This window comes from Halichoeres trimaculatus, unplaced genomic scaffold (assembly GCF_033239565.1).
Source record: "Halichoeres trimaculatus isolate MK-OKI-2021-1 unplaced genomic scaffold, fHalTri1.1 fHalTri1_scaffold_8, whole genome shotgun sequence".
NCBI classification, from domain to species: Eukaryota; Metazoa; Chordata; class Actinopteri; order Labriformes; family Labridae; genus Halichoeres; species Halichoeres trimaculatus.
The window spans coordinates 7,834,534-7,854,523 of NW_027437186.1; the positions used below are offsets into that span (position 1 = coordinate 7,834,534).

The 19,990-nt window shown below is 43.6% G+C and overlaps 2 protein-coding genes across 2 annotated transcripts; both read right to left on the reverse strand.

Moving 5' to 3' along the window:
- Positions 1-472: 472 nt before the first annotated feature.
- Positions 473-5,169, reverse strand: emx2 (empty spiracles homeobox 2). Its single transcript, XM_074675859.1, has 3 exons — positions 4,320-5,169; positions 3,063-3,247; positions 473-1,677 (listed from the first exon to the last, which is right to left on the reverse strand). The coding sequence occupies exons 1-3, from the start codon at positions 4,708-4,710 to the stop codon at positions 1,510-1,512; spliced, it is 744 nt and encodes a 247-aa protein (XP_074531960.1). The 5' UTR covers positions 4,711-5,169; the 3' UTR covers positions 473-1,509.
- Positions 5,170-7,121: 1,952 nt separating this feature from the next.
- Positions 7,122-18,652, reverse strand: eif3s10 (eukaryotic translation initiation factor 3, subunit 10 (theta)). The gene is made up of 22 exons (XM_074675749.1): positions 18,434-18,652; positions 17,812-18,002; positions 17,573-17,709; positions 16,586-16,749; positions 16,108-16,307; positions 15,675-15,883; positions 15,415-15,586; positions 15,185-15,289; positions 14,948-15,046; positions 14,729-14,845; positions 14,422-14,607; positions 13,745-14,092; positions 13,567-13,671; positions 13,379-13,492; positions 13,177-13,299; positions 10,407-10,560; positions 9,969-10,150; positions 9,790-9,875; positions 9,213-9,706; positions 8,926-9,049; positions 8,535-8,797; positions 7,122-7,905 (listed from the first exon to the last, which is right to left on the reverse strand). Exons 1-22 carry the CDS (start codon positions 18,480-18,482, stop codon positions 7,706-7,708), a joined length of 3,822 nt encoding a protein of 1,273 aa, XP_074531850.1. The 5' UTR covers positions 18,483-18,652; the 3' UTR covers positions 7,122-7,705.
- Between the last annotated feature and the right edge of the window lie 1,338 nt (positions 18,653-19,990).

The window sequence follows — 19,990 nt, forward strand, 5'->3', positions numbered from 1 at the left end:
CAGATTGTACTAAATTATGTCCAACCGAGCCCCCTTGGATCCGTGGATTAAGAGATTAAAGTGGACCACTGGGCAATGCATCCCCTTTCCCCTCATATTACTCGCATGATAATTGCCTAAACTGATTTGCACTTTCACAAAAGCTTGGAGGGATTCTTTGTAGCTGGAGCGGAGCAGACGCCGCAGCCCCTCAAAAATAAAACTAATGCGCTCTTTATCAGACTGAGAAACAAACGCAGCAGTGGACAACAAATTACGGACTGCAGCATTCTCCTCATTCTCTCCCTGCCTCTCTTTAAATTAAAGCAGCACGCTGACGCCACATCAGCAAACCTCCCTGCACACTCATCCAAAGTGTTCTGCTTTATGGCACAAAGAGTAAAGCTCATTACGTTTAATCTATTTACTGCTCCGTATAATAAACAGCCTGAACTTTGACTAAGCGCAACATATTGATAAAACTTTATTGACAAAATATTGACAATTACATACTTCTTAGAAGTATATACTTTGTGTTAAAATTGTAGCAAACTTAACACAAACACAAAAATTATTTACATTCTGTAAAAGAGGGTTTAACAGAAACATTGATTTTTAGCATCTGTACATGGAATACGCTCAGTGCTTGAAGATTTCTTTTTCTCTGTCTCAGTTGTTGCATTTAGTCCGTCGTGGCAACTTTGACTGGAGGGTCGAGTCCTGACAGAAGGCTGCGTGGGGCCGCAGCGACACATTGGTAAAGCTTTAGGTTAAAGGAATGTCCTGATGCCTTCCCTTTCACTACTTCATTTGTGGTCTGATTCACTTTTAAGTGAGCCTTTTGAAATCGAATTTTTTTTCTTCTCTTTATGAAAAAAAAAAAAGAAACACTATAACGCAGCACCGCTACTTCATATGTTTTCACAATCACTTTGACACGAGAATCATTAAAGACTGCACACTTTGTAAAAAGGAAATAGCACGACATCTCTCAGTTTGAAAATAGAATTAAAAACAAAATGTTTCTTCTTTTCTCATTTGTTTGACAAAAGTGTCAAATTAAAACAAGTACCAGGAAAAAAATATCCCATGCATTTCAAGTTTTACAAAAGCTGTTTGGTGTTTTGGTTTCTTGGGTGAAAACTTTTCTTTCTTTCTTTCTTTCTTTCTTTCTTTCTTTCTTTCTTTCTTTCTTTCTTTCTTTCTTTTTTTGCTAAATAATCCTTCTGAAGTGCAAACGTCCAATATGAATTGGAGAGAAGGGGGTGGTGGTGTGGGGAGCTTGTAGAGGTGGATGTTGGTGGGGATCAGGTAGGTGCACTGACACCGTGTCAGTGAATTTGTCCTGGGTCGTGTGGACTGACAGACCCTCTTGGTGACAGCAGAGCCACCAGTCGGGGTACTCTCACCCTCAGCTGCCGATCTCCAGAGATCTGAATTTGTGACATTTGCCTTTTTACCCTCTCACTGTCTCTGTGACCTCCTTTATCCAAGTCCTCTCTCACTCAGACGCATATTGTCTTTTTTTTTTTAATCGTCCGATGTGACATCAATTTCCTCTGGACTCGTCTGTTTCGTCGCCATTCTCCACCGATTTATGTGATGAGATCCCTTCTTCTTCTGCTGAGAGTCGGAACCCTCCTCCTCCAACTTCTGACGCTTGAATTTCGTCCTTCGGTTCTGAAACCACACTTTTACCTGAGGAGGGAAATAAGGGGGGAAAATTGGATCAGTGTCACCAGATGATCCGCGATTGGCCAGCGCGTAAAGAGCGAGCACAAAAGGGGCGCATTGTTTGGGACAAAATACGGGGCAGGCAGCAGTGCAGTGGAGATAAAAAGTTAAACTGTGACCCACAGCTGGTGTTCACGGAGCAAACGAAGAGATAAATGAACAGAAAGTAATTTTATTATCAGGAAGTAATTTCCTGTAATTAAAAAAATATTTAATTATCGCTTTTAATTACCGGAAGACAGTTGAATAATAAACAAACACACAAACACTTTAAAGTTATATTTGCCCACAATTTAAAATTCAAGCAGTGCACTGAGCTTTTATGAAAATTAAATTTATTTTAAGGATTTGTCAACATTTACTGTATTTGCAGCTTTTGACGCTTCATCTACATTATATTTTAAAATTGAGTATTTTTAAAACACGGGTGCAAAATAATATGATAAAGTCACATCCACGCTGCGTAAATCACATTTATTTTTTTTACCCACTCCTACAAATGGAGTCGGCGGTGTTAAACGCTCCCGTGGGGAGAGAGCAACATTTAAATCGATAAACTGTCTGTTCCTGCTTTGTCACTCCGCAGCCCGTCTAGTGCTTAAATGGCAACTGAGGTGCATTTAATAAGCCTTCAGTGGGTTAATTGAAGTACGTGATGGTTCATTTCTCCCTTCACTTCCTCCAAAGGCCCCGCTGTCCAAAGAGGCGCAGTGGACAAAAGGCAGCCGCTGATGGGCTCAAACTGCGTTTTAAATATGGCAGGGGGGGAATTCAGTGAACCCGCCTCGCTCTTTGTATCGTCTGTCCCATAAAATGGTTAACTGGTTAATTTCCCCCTCCATTTTAAAAAGCAACATCCTCCCTCTTAAACAAAGTAATTCAACCCCTCCTAAAAGCGAGGTGAGCTGTGCACAATGACAGTGGAAGGGATCCAACAGAAAGCCTCTGTCTGACACTGACAACACGCATTTCTTGTGCATAGTGAGTAGAAACATGTCGATGTCTGATTATCTCAAATAACTTTCTCATGAATATCCTCCCTCCTCTGAGATCCGTTTCATTTATAACGGTTCAATTTCACAGGCGCTATTTTTACGCGCGGTGCAAGATTCAGGAAAATGCAGAAAAAAAATAAAAATATATTTCAAGAACTCTACATCATCAGCAACAGATTTTTTAAATAATTAAAATAAAAGCTTAAAACGCAAGCAGGCCTGCTCTCATAGCAGAGTGATGAATCCACACACGGGGAAGCAGTGAACACACTCCACAGGAAAGCAGCGCACGGAGCAGGCAAAGAGACAGCATGTGAAGGGAAATGAAGTTAAAAAATATTCCTCGTGTCTTACCTGAGTTTCTGTGAGGCTAAGGCTGTGCGCGAGCTGTTTCCTCTCTGCTCCCACTACGTAATGGTTTTTCTCAAACGCGTGTTCGAGCCGCAGGAGTTGCGAGGGTGAAAAAGCTGTCCTGATTCTTTTGGGCTTTCTGGCAAGCGCGTTGTGCAAAAGGAAGCTCTCCGGACTCGTTTCATTACCTGGAAACCAAGCAGAAAACGAGAATCCGTCATGACCCTTTGAATGTTTTGAAGTGAACACTGTCAGGACAAGCAGCAGGCCTGCGCACAAGCTGCTGAAAGCAACAGCAGTCAGTTGGCGGTGGCTGTAAATATTACATGATGATAATGTCTGAAGAGAGGCTGGATGGATGTGTTTTATCTTAAATGTATATTTTAAATGTTTGTTTGTGTGTCGCTGGTGAGACCACCGCGTGAAGAGGAATACAACAACAACAACACAAAGCTGCAGCTTTAATCCTGGCCTAATTTAATTAGCAGGAAAAAAAAGCCCATTGTAAAAAAAAATATCACAAGTCAAATTAAAGCAGCGTCAAAACATCCCAACAACAGTCGACAATATAAATAAAATCAACTTTGATGGATCGAGTAAATATTCTTTTCTCTTTAATTACGTAAATGAACCTAAACTGTAAGTCCCTGGAAAGCAAAGGAAACAAATATCTCATTTAACGAAATACTGCTCCCAGCATCCCGCAGGCCAAGTAAACTATAAATAAATTAAAATCGTGTCAAACAGATTCCAGACAATTGCAGAAAATCAGCTTAAGGCGAGTTAAATAACAATTTCTGCTCTTAGATTTTTTTTTTTAACTGGAAACAAAAATCTTTTTGGTCAAACTAGGACAGATTTCCACAATTTTCTGCAAAGCAATGAGATGGCCTTTACTGCTCTTTTTTTTTCCTTACACATACGTGGTGCAAAACTTGCGAACAAATCGCTAATATGTCACATTTTCTGTCTTTCAGCCGCTCACGGACGCACAAACCACAGACTGATGCAGACACCACTGGGGCATTATTTTGAGATTATTTCTCTGAGCAGAATAAGATGACCACATGGTTACATGAGCGAAAAAATAGATTTAGAATTATTGTTTGATTGTGGAAAATAAGTCCAGCCCCAGATTATTTCGTTTCCCCCGCAGCCTGCTCTCTGTGCAGATATACAGGAGCATTTTACAGCCGCTCCGAGCCGCTCGGCACGTGTCGTGCGTAAAAGTGAGCCAAACAAAGCACATCGAAAACTTACCTTGAAATCTGTGTCCCAAGTACCTATATCTGTGTAATAACCAGGGGTAGAAAGTTGATGGGTCTCTTTGCTGGCTGGCAAAAAGGGGGTGCGGACTGTGCGAGGACGAAAGCGGGTGAGCGGCCAGAGCGTGCGGCGGGGCCACCGGATGCACCGGGACGGCGGAGTTCTGCGGATGAGAGACCGCCTCGGCAAATACCAAGTCCGGGTTAGAGTAGACGCCCCTGCCGCCAGAGTGAAAGCCGTTGAGAAATGGGTTCATCTGGCCGGAGTTTGCATAGCTGAGAGCCGCTGGCCTGATGGGCTCCTCGGAGCGGGACGCCGGTACAGGATTATCCTTCGCCACTAAAGACTCTATAGTAAAACACCTCTTGGGTGTAGGTTGAAACATGGTCTGAATGTCCAGATTCCCCAGTTTAAGTCGAAGTTGTCGTCTGCTCTCTCGCTAAAAAATACTCCACGGGCAGGAAAAGGGGGAAAGTTTGTGTGCAGTAAATAAGTTTAGGAAAGGCGGCTGTGTCGAGAAAGCCAAAATAAAAAGTGCTCGGCTACTCCAGACTAATCCATGGATGTGATCGTTTTCCTCGCCGGGTTCGTGCAGGAAGATTTGTTAGTTCATGAGCCTAATTAGCGCTGCAGTCCCATAAACAGCTTCCTCTGAAGGCTGTAATGGCATGGTGATTGGTCGCTGCCGCTGCTGCTCGCCTTAAGGTGGAGAAGGGGAAGACGCTTAAAAAGTACGTCAATGGGAAGCAGGGGCGCGGAGAGGCGGACTCGAACGAGCAACACGGAACGGATTCGTCCAAAAGGAGCCCCCGCACGCACACTTACGCGCACATGTCTTGGGGACATTTAACACACTCATCAGAACCAGTAGAAACACCCAAGGTAGCCCGACAGGTTCAAACTGTGTTTTTACCACTGTGTGTGTGTGTGTGTGTGTGTGTGTGTGTGTGTGTGTGTGTGTGTGTGTGTGTGTGTGTGTGTGTGTGTGTGTGTGTGTGTGTGTGTGATGTCGGTAAACCTTCCAAGTGATTACTATGAATCATTCACAACAGTGTTGCGCACACATCACATCAGCTCTGTTAAAGCGGGCCTATATTTCATTTCTGTGTGCGACGAACATTAGCAGGAGTTGAATCGGCTGTCAGTCCGCATCCATACACATCCTCTCTGTTCACATTTCTACAGAAACTGGTCTTTTTTTTTTTCGTTCACCCTCTATTTTAAGGAAACATGATTTAATTCAGGAACAATCTGACTTTCTACAGGATGAGACATTTCCTCTGGGAGACAAAAACACGCGTTTATTTACTGCGTAACGAGCATTTTTAACACCTCAGACACCTTCCCACTGATGATTGCTGTTTTCAGTGTTTTTCTGAGTTAAATGCTGGTAAATGTTTGTCTGGGTGCTTTGACTGTGGGCTGTCACCTCTGTGTGTGAATCAGTGACTGAGGGCGCAGAGCTCATGGCCGAGCACCGGGGCCTTCAAGAAGAAGTGAACCACACCGAGAGCGCGCCACGAGCCGGATCAGGCCCGGATACAGACCTGGTTGTGTTTAATATAATCTGAACGGGAGATGCTGGGCCTAGTTTTTGGTGCTGAAGGTGTAATGGAAATGTTGGTGCAAAATTATAAAGTCAGTAAATATAGATTAGATAATAATTATAGTAATATCAGTAACATAAAAAACAATATCGAATAGTAATAATAATAAATTATTATTATTATTATTATTATTATTATTATTATTATTATTATTATTATTATTATTATTATTACGGAGGGCATTGTTGTAAGTTTACTTGCCCACCTGGGCTCTTTATTTATTTTTTTTCTTTTTTATGTGGTAGCCTACCAGTCTCAGCAGATTAAAACACAAACTGCATTAAGTTGTAACAAATAGCAGCACAGCGTGTAAAAATGGCTTCAACAACCAAACACTAATGCCGTATCCAGAACTCACTGTCATAAAAAAAGACGCAGAGGATGCTTTGGGAGAAATGTCTGACATAAAGTCGTTTAAGCTAAACTGAGGTAAAGATTATGATTTCCAACCATCCTCCCATCAAACATCAATATGTATTTCTGTAACCGTTACACACATTGTAATCATAGTATTTATTGTGTTGTTATTCACAGTGGTTCAAAGGTTCAGGTTATCCAGATTCAGTGTTGTTTGTTACGGATGAAGCACAGCCTGGTTCAGCCTCTTTTATTCCAACAGCATGTTGTTGTTTCTTACCTACAAACTGAAGCCACCGCAGCCCGCATGTTTATAAATTCAAGTTGTACAATTTGAAGCAACACACCTCACATGCTTCCATACGCCGTAGCCTGTCTGTGTCCTCCACGGTGCGCCAGCGACCTCTAGCGGTGAGAAGAAGGAAGTGTGATAAATGATCCTAAAACAGGTGTTGAGGTGAAGAAGGAGCAGAGAGCCAACATAACTGGGAATTTCTCAGTTTTCTTAAGAGCTTTGAGCTGGAAGCGTCTCTACTGGAATATATGATTATAATTCAAGAAGCACAGGTACGTGAATGTCTTATTTATAAGGAGTTAACGTGTCACTCTCACACTTCACACATTTACACATCAATTTTCTTGATTTATTTTAAATTCTGCTTCACTTTCATACACACAAACTGTTGCTGTGCAGTTGTTAAAATATGGATCAGAACACAGTTCTGTCTTTCAGGACTCAGGTCTGTCTCTCATAACCTCATGAAGGAATGGACTTCACTGTCTGCAAATACTCTTAATAAAACATGAAAGACAAAATGAGCCAATGGGATAGAGAGCAAACATCTTTATTAATAACGGCTTTATCTGAACACAGCTGCAGCAAGATGGAATCACTTCCTTTATATCAAGCCAGACCAATTGGATACTCTAGGCATGCGTGTGAAAATGAAGAAGAATCTGAGCGTTAGATGAGAAACCAAAACATTAATAATTCCAGGTTGAGTTACGTATCAGAGCTGTATCAGAACATCTAAGCCACGGTTAAGTATTTCAATGAGGCATTTGGTGATATATGGAGTTTGCATTGAAAGTTGGAGCAGCTAAATCATTTTACTTCAAAATGTGATGTAGTTACACTCATTACCACAAGGGGGCAGTCATGTTTACACTATTGGATTTTGCAGGAGGCCTAAGTGCAGATTCTCTGATGTTTAAGGAGTCGAAGTCAAATAAAAGTGAAAGAAAAAACCCTCAGGGAATCTAACATCTACAGATATTAATTCAAAAGGAGTCAGGGAAGAGCGTCAGAAGCGTGTAACCAGAAACTCATCGCGGTGGATTACCAGCTGGTTGGATTCTTTTGTCTCCCACCACCATCCATCATTAACCTGTTGACTTGGATGCACGGGCTGTTGCTCAGCGACGGACTGTGGTCCAGCCGTCATCATCTGTCTCGTTCTTGGTGCGGCGAGGGTTTTCTTTGTCGGAGCGCCATCCCTTTTCTCCGTCAGCATCACGATCATCACGACGATCTCGATCCCGCTCCCTCTCCTTTTCCCTGGGTCGCTCCCTTGGCTCCTCTCGCTTATCATCACCTCCACGACGCCATGAACCACCTGTATGGAAGAAAGATGGTTATTATGAAATGTTCAGACAGGAAGGCTCAAATACGAAAAACCAAAAGACAGGATGTATGTAGACAAATAAAGCAGGGGCTCCACTAGCTGACCTCAACTCTCTGATTAAACTAATCCCTGTTTTTCAAAATAAAAGTTGGCCCATAAAGAAAAATTGTTTTCAGTTATTTTATGGATCTGTCGGTATAACTTACATCTGTAACAGTGATAACACCAGCAATCTGTCCCTCAAGCAGGTTTACTTAATGCACTTTTAACCAACATGCATCTCCTCTTAAACAAAGTGACCGGCTAAACGACGCAGTCCACAAACTCAATGACGAGTCTGTTGAGCAGGATTGTACTACCTGTATTACCAACGTATTTGGTATCTGCTGTATTTTTTATCCCCTCCAACATCTCCTCATCATTCTTTCCTTTAATAGTTGCTGTATGATCAGCGGTGACCTGTATAAGCTTGAATCTAACTTAATGCGCTCAAAATCGCTGTGCAACAGAAAATGTAGTGGGACTGAAAACAGACGATCACACAGACCACGCTGCCGTCATGTGTTTTGGAGGAGTACTGCAGAGTGCACTGGACGCATGGATGCAAAAACTGTGATTACCGTCATCATGCTGCTCTCTGGGTGGGCCTCGGTGTTCACGGTCATCCCTGCGCTCTCTTTCACGGCGCTCACCACGGCGGTCGTCACGGTCACGACGATCATCACGGTCGCGACGATCATCCCTGTCACGACGATCGTCACGGTCATGATCCTCTCTACGAGAGTCTCTCCAGGCCCCTGACTCCTCTCCACCTCCACCTCCACCTCCACCTCCTCCTCCTCCTCCTCCTCCTCCTCCTCCTCTCCTCCAGTTGGTCTCCTCTCTGCCGAGACAAAGAAGACACGAATGACATCACAACTCAAACTCACTGACAGGTTAATGACACGCTCTGCATTTCCTGTGAATGAAAAGATTTCTAAACTCGTGGCAGAGGTCTGTCAGGTCTCTTACCTCTGAGGGCGTCTAAAGCGGTCGCTTGGTCTCTCGTCTTCACCTTGGTCTCTGTCTTCGTTGGCGTCATCGCGGGGGGGTCCCCAGCTCTCCTCTCTCGCCTTCTCGCGCTCACGCCAACCACCTGCAACCGACACATAATCATGTCTTTCAGGTAGATTCTCCATGAGGGCTCAAAGCTTCAGTCTATTAAAACTTTGTTCATTATAAACTTCTTATTTCCAGTGCTCACATTTTTATCTTAAGTAACAAACTTAAATCCTCCTCACGCTTCCTGACTGACTCACCTGGTCGACTGAGAGGCTTCCAGGGTTTGAGGTCTTCCCCACGGCGTGGCCCATCGTCCATGCCTCTCCTTCCACCTCGATCATCATCTCCGCCTCTTCTGCCCCAGTCATCATCATCCCTACGCCTGGGGCCCCTGGAGTCATCCATGCCTCTACGGGGGCCTCTGTCATCATCAAAGCCTCTGCGTGGACCACGGTCATCATCAAATCCACGCCTGGGACCACGGTCATCATCAAACCCACGCCTGGGCCCACGGTCATCATCTCTGTCCCTTCTGGGCCCACGGTCATCATCGAAGCCTCTGCGTGGCCCACGGTCATCATCGAAGCCTCTGCGTGGACCACGGTCCTCGTCTCCACTGCGCCGTGGGCCTCGATCCTCATCAAAGCCGCGGCGGGGTCCGCGATCATCCCTGCGAGGACCGTCCCCTCCTCTTCTGAAGGGGACCTCTTTCTCCTCCCGGTCATCATCACGGCCCTCCACTCTCCAGTCCCTGTAGAAGAAGCCCAGCTGTCGTTAAAGTAACCTCTCAGTGATGAGTGGCGACAGAAACATGAAGGTTACCCTCTAACACACCTCTCAGGGACAGAACGGCGCCAGTCTGATTCACCTCCCTCTGTGCGTTTTCTCCATCCACCTTCCTCCTTTTCTCCACCCCAATCCTGCACGAGCACAATGATTGGTCAAAGCACACCGCATCGTCACACACCATGAGATCTGAATAAGAGACCTGTGATCAAACAGCTGATGTGTACCTTAGACTTCTCCTCAGGAGGACCTCGTCTCTCCTCCTCACGGCGTCGTTCTCGCTCCTCGATCTCCTGTTGACGAGCGCGCTGCTTGCGCTCCTGCTCCTCCAGCTTGCGCAGACGCTCCTGGTATTCCCTCTCTTCCTCCTCTCGTTGCTGTTGTTCCAGGAGTTCCCTCTCCTCCCGCTCTGCATGAATAACAGGAAGAACATGAAGTGTGTCAAAACTACATGAACTCTGAAGAGATATCCTGAGCAGTTTTTAGGATAGCTTAAGAAACAAAAGATTCATTTGGATGAAGTAAAGTTGGCTGCATTGCTCTCAGTCTCTACATGTTTTGTGTAGTTCCTTCCACAGCAGCGTTTCTGAAACCTTACTGTGGTTTAATAGGTGGCTTCACTGGTCGCTCTGACAACAAAGTGAGCACATCATGAGAACACTGACCTTTCTTGAGCTGCTCCTCGTGGATGCGCTGTGCCTCCTCCTCTTTCTGGCGGTAGAAAGCGTTACGCCTGTCCTCTTTGCGCTGCTTTTTCCTCTCTTCCATGCGCTTCTTCCTCTCCTCCACCAAGCGCTCCTGGAAAGCTTTCAGTTTTTCCTAAAAAAGACATCAGACTGCTTTGAAACCACTGCTCCTGTCACAGGACACAGCAAAGGGGCCATGTGGCATCTCAACTTCACCACCAGTAGAAGAACGCTCCGGCTCATTCACAGCCAGAAGCTGTTGTGTACTTTTAGCTGCTGTATGTCGGAGAACGTTTGAGGCCTGCACGACTTTCATCACTTTGCCACTTCCTGTTTGGTTCAGATCCAGGGCTGCGAGTTAGATGAAGCCATATTTTCGTCTTGGCTTTAACCATGACCAGTTTTAATGTAAGAACGATGATTTTATTTCAATATGTAGTGTGGTTTCATAATTACATGGTGGAGTTTGCTCTTCTGTTTAGTGGTGGGAGGAAAAGAGATGAGACGGAGAGAAGAAGATGGGAGTGATCTTGAATCTTACAGAAAGGTTTGAAGGTGAGGGACTGAAAATGTAAATGACAGAAAAACACAGGGCGGCGGTAACTTTGTACTGTCAAGCTGAATGCCAGCTGATGTTAAAAAAAAGAAAGACTTCTAATTTGGCTTCTCTTCAGAAGCAAGATCAGCCAGACAAATATGGCAGATTTAAAGGTGAAATGCTTCATTTTAAACATGGTCACCTCTATCTGCTGTTTCTTTGTCGCTACAGATCTTTGTTCAGCAATTTCCAGCAAAGCGTTAAAGTTTAGAGATGGTTCACCCTTAAAGTGATACTCCGGGATGGAACAAGTTGGGTCCTATTCACAAGGTTTAGGGCAGAAATTACCCCTACAGCAGTGTTTTTGTACAGCAGAAGCCCAGAGCGCTCGCACCAAACACCCCCTCCCTGCTTGTCAGCCAGTTTCCTCTACACTCAGATGGGGCCATATTTTACTTGACCAAAAACACAAATAAACGGACTCCCACAGAAGAAATCTGATATTGGTCTGCATTCACGCTTTATTTAGAGAATTTTCAGCGCGTTACTTTCACACAAAAACACCGCTAAACAAGGCTCTAGTTCTCATCGTGTCTCCTTGTCCTGGCAGACTACCTGCGTTTGTTTATATCTGGCACGCCGCGCGCGGACTGATACACTAAGCGGCGAGCGCCTCGTAGCCAGCTGTGGCTCTGCAGCGGAGATAGCGCCGTTTTACGACACGATGAGAACTAGAGCCTTATTTAGCGGTGTTTTTGCACTGAATATTCTCTAAATAAAGCGTGAATGCAGACCGATATCAGATTTTTTCGGTGGGAGTCCATTTATTTGTGTTCTTTGTCAAGTAAAATATGGCCCCGTCTGAGAGCAGAGGAAACCGGCAGAGGAAACAGGGAGGGGGTGTTTGGTGTTTGCGCTCTGGGCTTCTGCTGCACAAAAACACTGCTGTAGGGGTAATTTCTGCCCTAAACCTTGTGATAGGACCCAACTTGTTCCATCCCGGAGTATCACTTTAAGTGTCTCTGCTCCAGTAAATTATTTTACATCCTTCAACAGTATAATAATGTCTTAAGATACATCATTTGACAAGTTTGTCTGCAACAAAATTTCTCATCTTTTTTTTCCTAATAGATAAACTTGTGTTCATCGTGCAACACTCAAAAGTAATCATTTCATGTGAACATGACAAAAATACACTAAAGCATCTGCATCTTGGAGAAGCAGTACAGACAGGCAGTTTTTTAATGTTTTCATTTTGCTTTTGTGAGTCACGTAAAAATTATTTTCGGTGTTAGTAGCTCAACAACTAGGGGTGCACCGATCACAATTTTCTGGCTAACCACCGGTCTTTAAAATGCCTGTCCTGCCAATACCAATTTGGGCTAATACCAATTTTTTTTTTTTTTTTTTGGAAATGACAGCATATACCTTCAATGTTCCAATCTTATTTTATTGGAAATAATGGAAAAATACCTGTGAAACAATAAAATCTTTGTTTTTACTTAAACAACCAATAAAATGTCCTGAGTTTTAGGTCTCAAAGCAAAAAGCAACAATGGCTGCCTGTCAGACCTTCCAGAGGTGTATAATATCAGTTTTATATGTAAATATGGATCACTGATCCCCACAAAATTAAGGAAATCAGCTCTAATTGATCGGCCAACCAACCAACCAGTGAAAAATGTGTAAAATAAAACAGTAAAATAAAAAAAACTATTAGGTGTCATCTGTAAGTGTGCACATGGCTGTTTTAAGTCCAAATGTACAACCGTGCTGCAGAATTCAGACTGAGCAACATGATCTGACTCTGCAGATGTCTCTGTTGACTCACTGCTGCCCTCTAGTGTCCCTCTCCACACCTACACTTTGGATAAACTCGACAGTAGGGCTGGGATGATATGCTTTTCTCCCGATTCGATTTTGTTAGGATTTTTGGTGTGCCGATTCGATTTAAGACTTCAGACTGAGGAGTTTGATGGGACCCCCTTTAAAATGAGATGCTATTGCATGCTATGCTTAAGGGGCTATTGCTTAATAAAGTCAAATTCAAACTTAAATTTGAAACAAACAAAAAAAAAAACATTTATCCATATCTGGATATATCAATTTTCATTTTTTCCTCTCACCCTTACCTAACAAAGTTTGTTAAAACAATAAAACAAAAAAAACAAACCTGCTTTTTCAGTGCCAGTGCATCCCTGATCATCTTACCTCATAGATGAAGCTTCGGGCAGCGGTTATCTTGGACAAGAAGTTCTCTTTGTCCTCCATCATCCTGGACATGCGCTTCTTGTGCTCCAAAGCCTTCTCCCGTTCAACTTTCATGTTACTGATCTAAAGAGAAAAACAAAATCATTTTAGACACAAAGCTGCAGACGAATCCTCCTCATTTTAAGTGTGAAAGAAAACTCACCCTCTCCTCTTCTTGGAGCTCCCACAGTTCCATGTCCTTGACGCGCTGCTCTTCATAAGCCTTCTTGATGAGAGGGATCTCCTCCAAACGTTTGGCTCTCTCGAAGTAGTCGATCTGGACAGAAAAAGAAGTCAGTGTTCCATTCACATCTTGGGTTATAGACATGTAACTGTGTGTCTCTTGGTTACCTTCTTCTCCTGGTTCTTCAGACGCTCCTGAAGTTCTTTCTTCTCCTTCTCCAGTTGCTCCACTTGTTTAGCCATGATGAAGTCAGGGTCCAGCTCCTCAAGATCCTGTAAAAACACATTTTTAGCCTCCGTTTTTTACTTTAAATGAAACTAGTTACTATGGTGTGGCTGCATATACCTCGATATCAATATCCTTGAAGGCCTTGGCTCCAAGTTCAGTCTTTTTGATCTGCTCCAGCCGCTCACGCACAGTCTTCTTCTTGATCTGTTCGTGCTCCTGCATGATGCGTTCCTTCTCCCTTTCTTTGGCCTCCTGGCGCAGACGCTCCTCCTCGGCTTTGCGAACCTTCTGCATCTCAGCCTCACGCTGTTCCAGCTCTTCCTTCTCACGCTGGATGTTCAGGCTCTCCAGGCGCTCTTTGCGCTCTTCGATGGTCTGTCTACGAGCCAGGATGCGCTGGTGATCCTTGCGGGCGTTTTTCAGATAGGCAGCAATAGCCTGTTGGTTGTGCTCCTCGCGCTCTTGCTGCATAAGGACAAAACATTGAAACAGAGTTTTAGTAAAAAATGATTTCTGCTGACAGAGACGGATCATGATCAAGTTATACTTTATTTTAACACACTGATCAACTGCTGCGTGGTTTCTGTCCGTGGACAAATCTAGAACCAACCACTGACATTCCAGCATTTTTTAATACTTTACAGGAAAACAGTCTTTGTAGAAAAATAGGAATAGTTTGATTGCATGGGCAAAAATGCATTTCAGAAAACTTGCTGCCGCTCCTGGAGTAAACGTCATTCGCCAATAAAAACTTAATGATCAGTCACAGATATAAGAGCAGGAGAGCAACTCACCAGGATGGAGGCAGGCTTGATGACATAGATGGCTTTGGCCAGAGAAGCAGACATGGCTGTCAGCTGGTTCCTGATCTGCTCTGAGGGCATGTTCTGCAGGAACGGACCTACAGGAGCATCCTCTTTGGTCGAGTAGTTCAGGTCTGAGCCAAAGCTTAGAGTTCGAGAGCTGTGATCAATGCGGACCTGTGAAGGAAAGGTAAAATATGGCTAAGTCACTCCCTCTTCACATATATCCTCGACATGAAACTGTTACTTTAAGTATTCTTTATCCATCTAAGAGTATTTCTTTTCATCCTGATTGTACCTGCAGATCACAGTGGCGAGCAGCGTCCACAATAGAGCGCTCCAGCTGGAAGGCGTCCACAAAGGGAACCAGGGAGGCCAGACGGGTGAACTCAATGCTTTGATAGATCTGTGCGACCTGAAATTGAGGGCACAGACTCATGAGAGAGATATCAAACAGTCGGGTGGAGATGCTGGGTATTACAACATGTCAGGGGTTTAAATGAATCGAGTGAATTACCTGTTGAAGAAGCCTCAGGATTGTATTACTCTGCAGATGAGGGACATACTGCTGCAGATCAGCTTCCTTCTCTGCCTGGTCTCTGACCCAGTTCAGCACCTGAGAACAGAACAGGTGTGAGATCAGAGTCTTATCAGCCACAGTAAATTTTACTGGATGTTATCAAAACTTTAACCAAAGGCTAAGCAACATAGCTTAGAGGTTTGTTGTTATGAAGCAAGTTCCTGCTGGACTTACCTTGGTCACTCTTCCACTCAGCTTCAGAGGATGAAAGTCGACCTCCAGCCAGTTGTAGAGTTCTTTGACTTCTGGTACAACATACTGCAGCAAGTTGAACCTCACCTAAAATACACATGAAAGCAAGAATGAAAAAACATTGCTGCATAAATTAAATCATCACAGCTCAAAGGCATAACATAAAAACACAAAGTTAAGAGTCGTGTTGTACTGATGCACATGAAGTGTACCATGTCGTTGATGAGACTCTGCCTTGTTGGAGGAGACTGCAGGCCGAGGAGGGTGGCCAGCCTGCGATGCTTTTCTACAATGATGCCATCCATGTCCAGCAGCCGGGCGATGTCAGTGCGCTCGGGGGTGATGGGAATAGACAGGGTGGCCAGGAGGACTCTTGTGGACATCCTAAACACAGAGAGTGCAAAGGCTATTAAACATTCAGTTTGTAACACCAAGTCTTGGTTGATTTATCCCCAGATCATGAGTACAATACCTTTGCATCTCATCCTGGGTCAGATTCTTACGCATCTCCCTCGAGAGGTGATAGAGCCTGTGGAGGGTGCAGGCGTGGAAGAGAGCATTCCCAGATTTCCAGAACACAGTTGACACCTTGTTGTAGTAGTTGGCCATGAGCTGGGGTTTGGGTGGCTTCTTGGACAGAGCGAACAGGCCGTGGATGTCCTCAACAGCCTTGAAAGCTTCCTATAAAAGAAAATAATTCCTCATCAGTTAAGTCATGCTCAAGTGGGCTGTGCACTCCATAGTTTATCAAGCAAGAAAACATCCACAAGACACTATACAGAGGCTAGTTTTGCAAAATGAAATTCTCAAACAAATGGCTATTTTTTATTTAAATGTTAGTGTTAGAATATCATAACACGCATGACTTGTGTAGGGGTCTTTTTGGAGATTTGAGATGAACAGACCTGCCAGAGCTCCATGCTGATGGCACTGTCCAGCTGCACCAAGCGTGTCTCCAGGTGCATGGACTGACTCTCGGGGTTGTTCAGGTTGATGGCAGTGCTCTGGTTGTGGTGGCGCTGGATCTGACCCAGATGCATTCGCAGATTATCGCACAGCTTGCGGAATTCTGCCTTACGGGTGTACTGGAGACAGAACTTGAATGCTGGGAAGAAGCGGAAACATATATCAATTTGTTATGCTCAATTTTATCTTTTGGCACAGATTGAGTAAACTTTTACAACATGTTTACTTCCTAATAACAGATTAACAATAACCCATCCCCCAAAAACTGCACCTTCGCCTGTCACTGTGTTATTATTAATGACAAACCTCTATGAATCTGCAGAAGAACTGAGTGATGACAGAAACTTTCATGACATCTTCATTAATAGCAAACCAAGCCCAAATTAATACATACTTATGAATATCTGGTGTTTATACCTTGCTGGGCGATGTCATGGTACAGGCGCTCCACCTTGGAGTTATTACGAAGCAGGTCCAGGCACTGGCGATAAGACTCCCAAAGGAATTTTACCCAAGGAGTGAGTAACAGGCGGTCAGTACGATCCTGTGTGTCCTCCCCACTCACAGCACTCAGGAGCACACTGGAAATACAACAGGTATGACATAAACGACACATCCTCTGTGTCATCCTCACAACAGATCCTACTGAATCATTAAGACATGATCTTAGGCTGTGGTGAAAGCAATCCAACAAATCATGTTAAAGGATAAGTTCAGTTTAAACAGCTTTTACATTGTTTATAGAATGAAGTGGAACAAAATACTCACCCAGAAGGCTTTCCTGATCCAAGCAGTGCTTCGGGAGATATTTAGATCCAAAATCGTGCAGCGGACGTCTGTACAATGGGATCCATCAGGGCATAGACAGCACTGCTCCTAAAACTGCATTAATCGTCCAAAAGCTCGTATTTTTCACCAATATTCCATCATAGTCCGCTCCGGGTTAGTCCTCTCCTGCAGTCTGTGTCACTCTAGACAGCGCTGTGTGGCTGTACTGACCTCTGAACTCACAAAGACTTTGTTTACGTTTGTCCCATCAGTTCAGAGGTCATTACAGCCACACAGCGCCGTCTGGAGTGACACAGACTGCAGCAGAGGACTAACCCGGAGCGGACCATGATGGAATATTGGTGAAAAACACGAGTTTTTGAACGATTAATGCAGTTTTAGGAGCGGCGCTGTCTATGCCCTGATGGATCCCATGATACGGACGTCCGCTGCACGATTTTGGATCTAAATATCTCCCGAAGCACTGCTTGGATCAGGGAAGCCCTCTGGGTGAGTATTTTGTTCCACTTTATTCTATAAACAATGTAAAAGCTGTATAAACTGAACTTATCCTTTAAGATTAAACAAAATGTTGCAAAGACGAATATTTTCTGTGCCACATTTGTGGATCCTTACCTCTCAGGAGTCTGGATGTTGTCAAGATCCTCGATGTCCAGGACCATCTGCTGGGACTCCTCCTTGGCTGTCTCAGTCTTCTCCTCCGCCAGCTTAAGGTAAGCCCTGACCACATCCTCCAGAGATTTGATATTGACCTAACAGCAAAAGAAACCATGGCATTAGATGTTTAGTCCAACACAGTCTGGAGTCCACACTTGATCGCTCCGCGCCGGCATCACTGAATCCTTCTCACACACCTGCTGGCAGATGTTCTTGTACTGGTAGAGACCCTCTTTGGCCAGGTGGCTCTTGCGGAGATCCACGCAGAGCTCCAGATACTTGAGCATGATGGGCTCGTGGATCTTCTGCCATGTTCGATGTTTCTTGCTCTTGATAACATCGTACAAAACGTCCAAGGCTGGCTGTTTCTTGCCAACCTCGAGAAACTCTGCAAAACGACACGGAACAATGAATAAACGTAGATGCCGTGGCATGTAAAAATGAACCTATGACTTAAGTTTCATTCTTGCATCACACACAATATGTAACACCATTAGCTCAATGCTGAGGCCTGTGGAGTTCAGTGAAAGCCGCATAGCACCAGTCTCATATAAAGAGACTTTAAACCACTGCTAACGCATTGGATAGCAGTTGATATATGATAAGATAAACTCTTCAGGGGGTGTTAACAGCTGTCCGGCTTGGCAATGTGTTAAATGTGACACTCGGCATAAAATGAGAAAGGCCTGTTAAGCGGTGAGACAGCGATATGGTCCGCCCGCCACTGAAGCTAGCGGAGCTAACGTCAGCTAACATTAGCTGTTAGCATGAAGCGCTGACATTCGTAAACCGTTGGCTGTGTCTGTAACACACACTCACCGTTCGCTCGTTTCAGAGCATTCTCCGGTCTTTGAAAGTACGCCGGCATGGTGGTGGCGTTCCAGTGACACTCAAACTCGGCTGACTAGGGTGAATTTTTGAGAAATTTCACCAGTCCATCCACGCCACGCACACGCACCCACCAGCTGCAACGAAGCTAGCTGAGAAAGGAAGAACCTCGTGAGCGGCCTTGCAAGGGTTGCCAGGAGCACACGTCACGCGCCATCCCCCGATCACAATGTGCACCGCCGTCGCAAAATAATTTACTGTGAAAACATGGGAGAATAATGTCAATAAATGGTTGAAAACGAAAAATAAATCCATTCCGCATTTATGTTCGATAAACGATAGTTGTCGTATTAGACACAAAAATAAACAATTTATTGAAAGAGCCCCAAAATTGTATTTCCTTGTTAAACTTAATTTTTTAAAGCTTTTATTATTTACTTTTTATATGAAATTTTAATTGTGTATTTGTAATAAAGTTCCCAAAATATGACGTATCTGGGGTGATTTTTATGAAATAAGTGATGAACGAAAATACATAATTCTGTGTCTGTATCTTTATTCAAAGTTCTGTATGTGTCCAGAAATATCAAGTGACTGTCTTGTATTTGTTCTCAACCAACCTACAACCTAACTATAACTCCATTATAGGTCTTCATAGGCGTCCGTTTTTATCAGCCAAATATAAAATATTTCAATGTAGGAAACTGAGAGCTTGTGTTAATGTGGCCTGTTGGATACACTGATAACCGCGTCACACTTCAAAAGGGGATTTCAACAAACCTGGCAACTCGAGGTGAATTAGGTTCCCGTATGCGCTTCCATAACGGTGCGTTCAGGTACTCCCGGACTAAAAAGAGGTGAAGTAGGTTTGATCTCCAACTAGAATGTAAAAACAGGCAAACAGAATTTTGTTCTTACATTGGTCTCCATGGTTCCCCGCGTAAAGCCTGATAACTTAAAATGATGATTGTTAACAATTTATTGGCTTCTTACAAGTAGAGATCTACAAACATCAGTTTTACATAGCTTTTGCTCATGGTTAGGGAGCATCAAATGTGACAAGCCACAACGAATTAAATAATATCCATTATTACATCAACAGTGCAATCTAATTACCTTGTTATCGCAGCTAGTAACATGATTTATATGACTCTAAAATTGATTCACAGGATAGAAAAATACTTCTGGATATGCCATTTGTTTAAGGTTATGACTGCTATTTGTTAGAAGTAACATTTAACAGATTAAACAGGTTAATACTGTTAGATCAATACAGGCTTAATTTTATATGCTAGGCAGTTGCTGTTTTTAGTTCTGTATGTAGAATGAAAAAATGTGTAATGATCAGAGAAGATGATGTTACTGCTTTTGCTTTTTTTCATTTTCAAAGCAGACATATTGGGGTTTTTCTTTAAGATGTCCCAATTTACCCAAATCCACCCCATAGTAAGAGACATAATTAAAAAAAAAAAAGTTTTACGTCATGAAGATATATTTTTGTATCAACGTTTCAACGGCCTCAATCTAAAATCCGTGAACGTGAATGCA

What these genes read in the sequence shown, in the direction of transcription:
- emx2 (XM_074675859.1), bottom strand. Translation starts at nt 4,710, where the DNA reads ATGTTTCAACCTACACCCAAGAGGTGTTTTACTATAGAGTCTTTAGTG. An exon ending in CTTGGGACACAGATTTCAAG is followed by an intron (nt 3,248 to 4,319) that starts GTAAGTTTTCGA and finishes CTTGGTTTCCAG; the next exon opens with GTAATGAAACGAGTCCGGAG. An exon ending in TTAGCCTCACAGAAACTCAG is followed by an intron (nt 1,678 to 3,062) that starts GTAAGACACGAG and finishes TTCCCTCCTCAG; the next exon opens with GTAAAAGTGTGGTTTCAGAA.
- eif3s10 (XM_074675749.1), bottom strand. Translation starts at nt 18,482, where the DNA reads ATGCCGGCGTACTTTCAAAGACCGGAGAATGCTCTGAAACGAGCGAAC. An exon ending in CTCCTGAGGAGAAGTCTAAG is followed by an intron (nt 9,876 to 9,968) that starts GTACACATCAGC and finishes GTGCTCGTGCAG; the next exon opens with GATTGGGGTGGAGAAAAGGA. An exon ending in CGCTTTAGACGCCCTCAGAG is followed by an intron (nt 8,798 to 8,925) that starts GTAAGAGACCTG and finishes TTGTCTCGGCAG; the next exon opens with AGAGGAGACCAACTGGAGGA.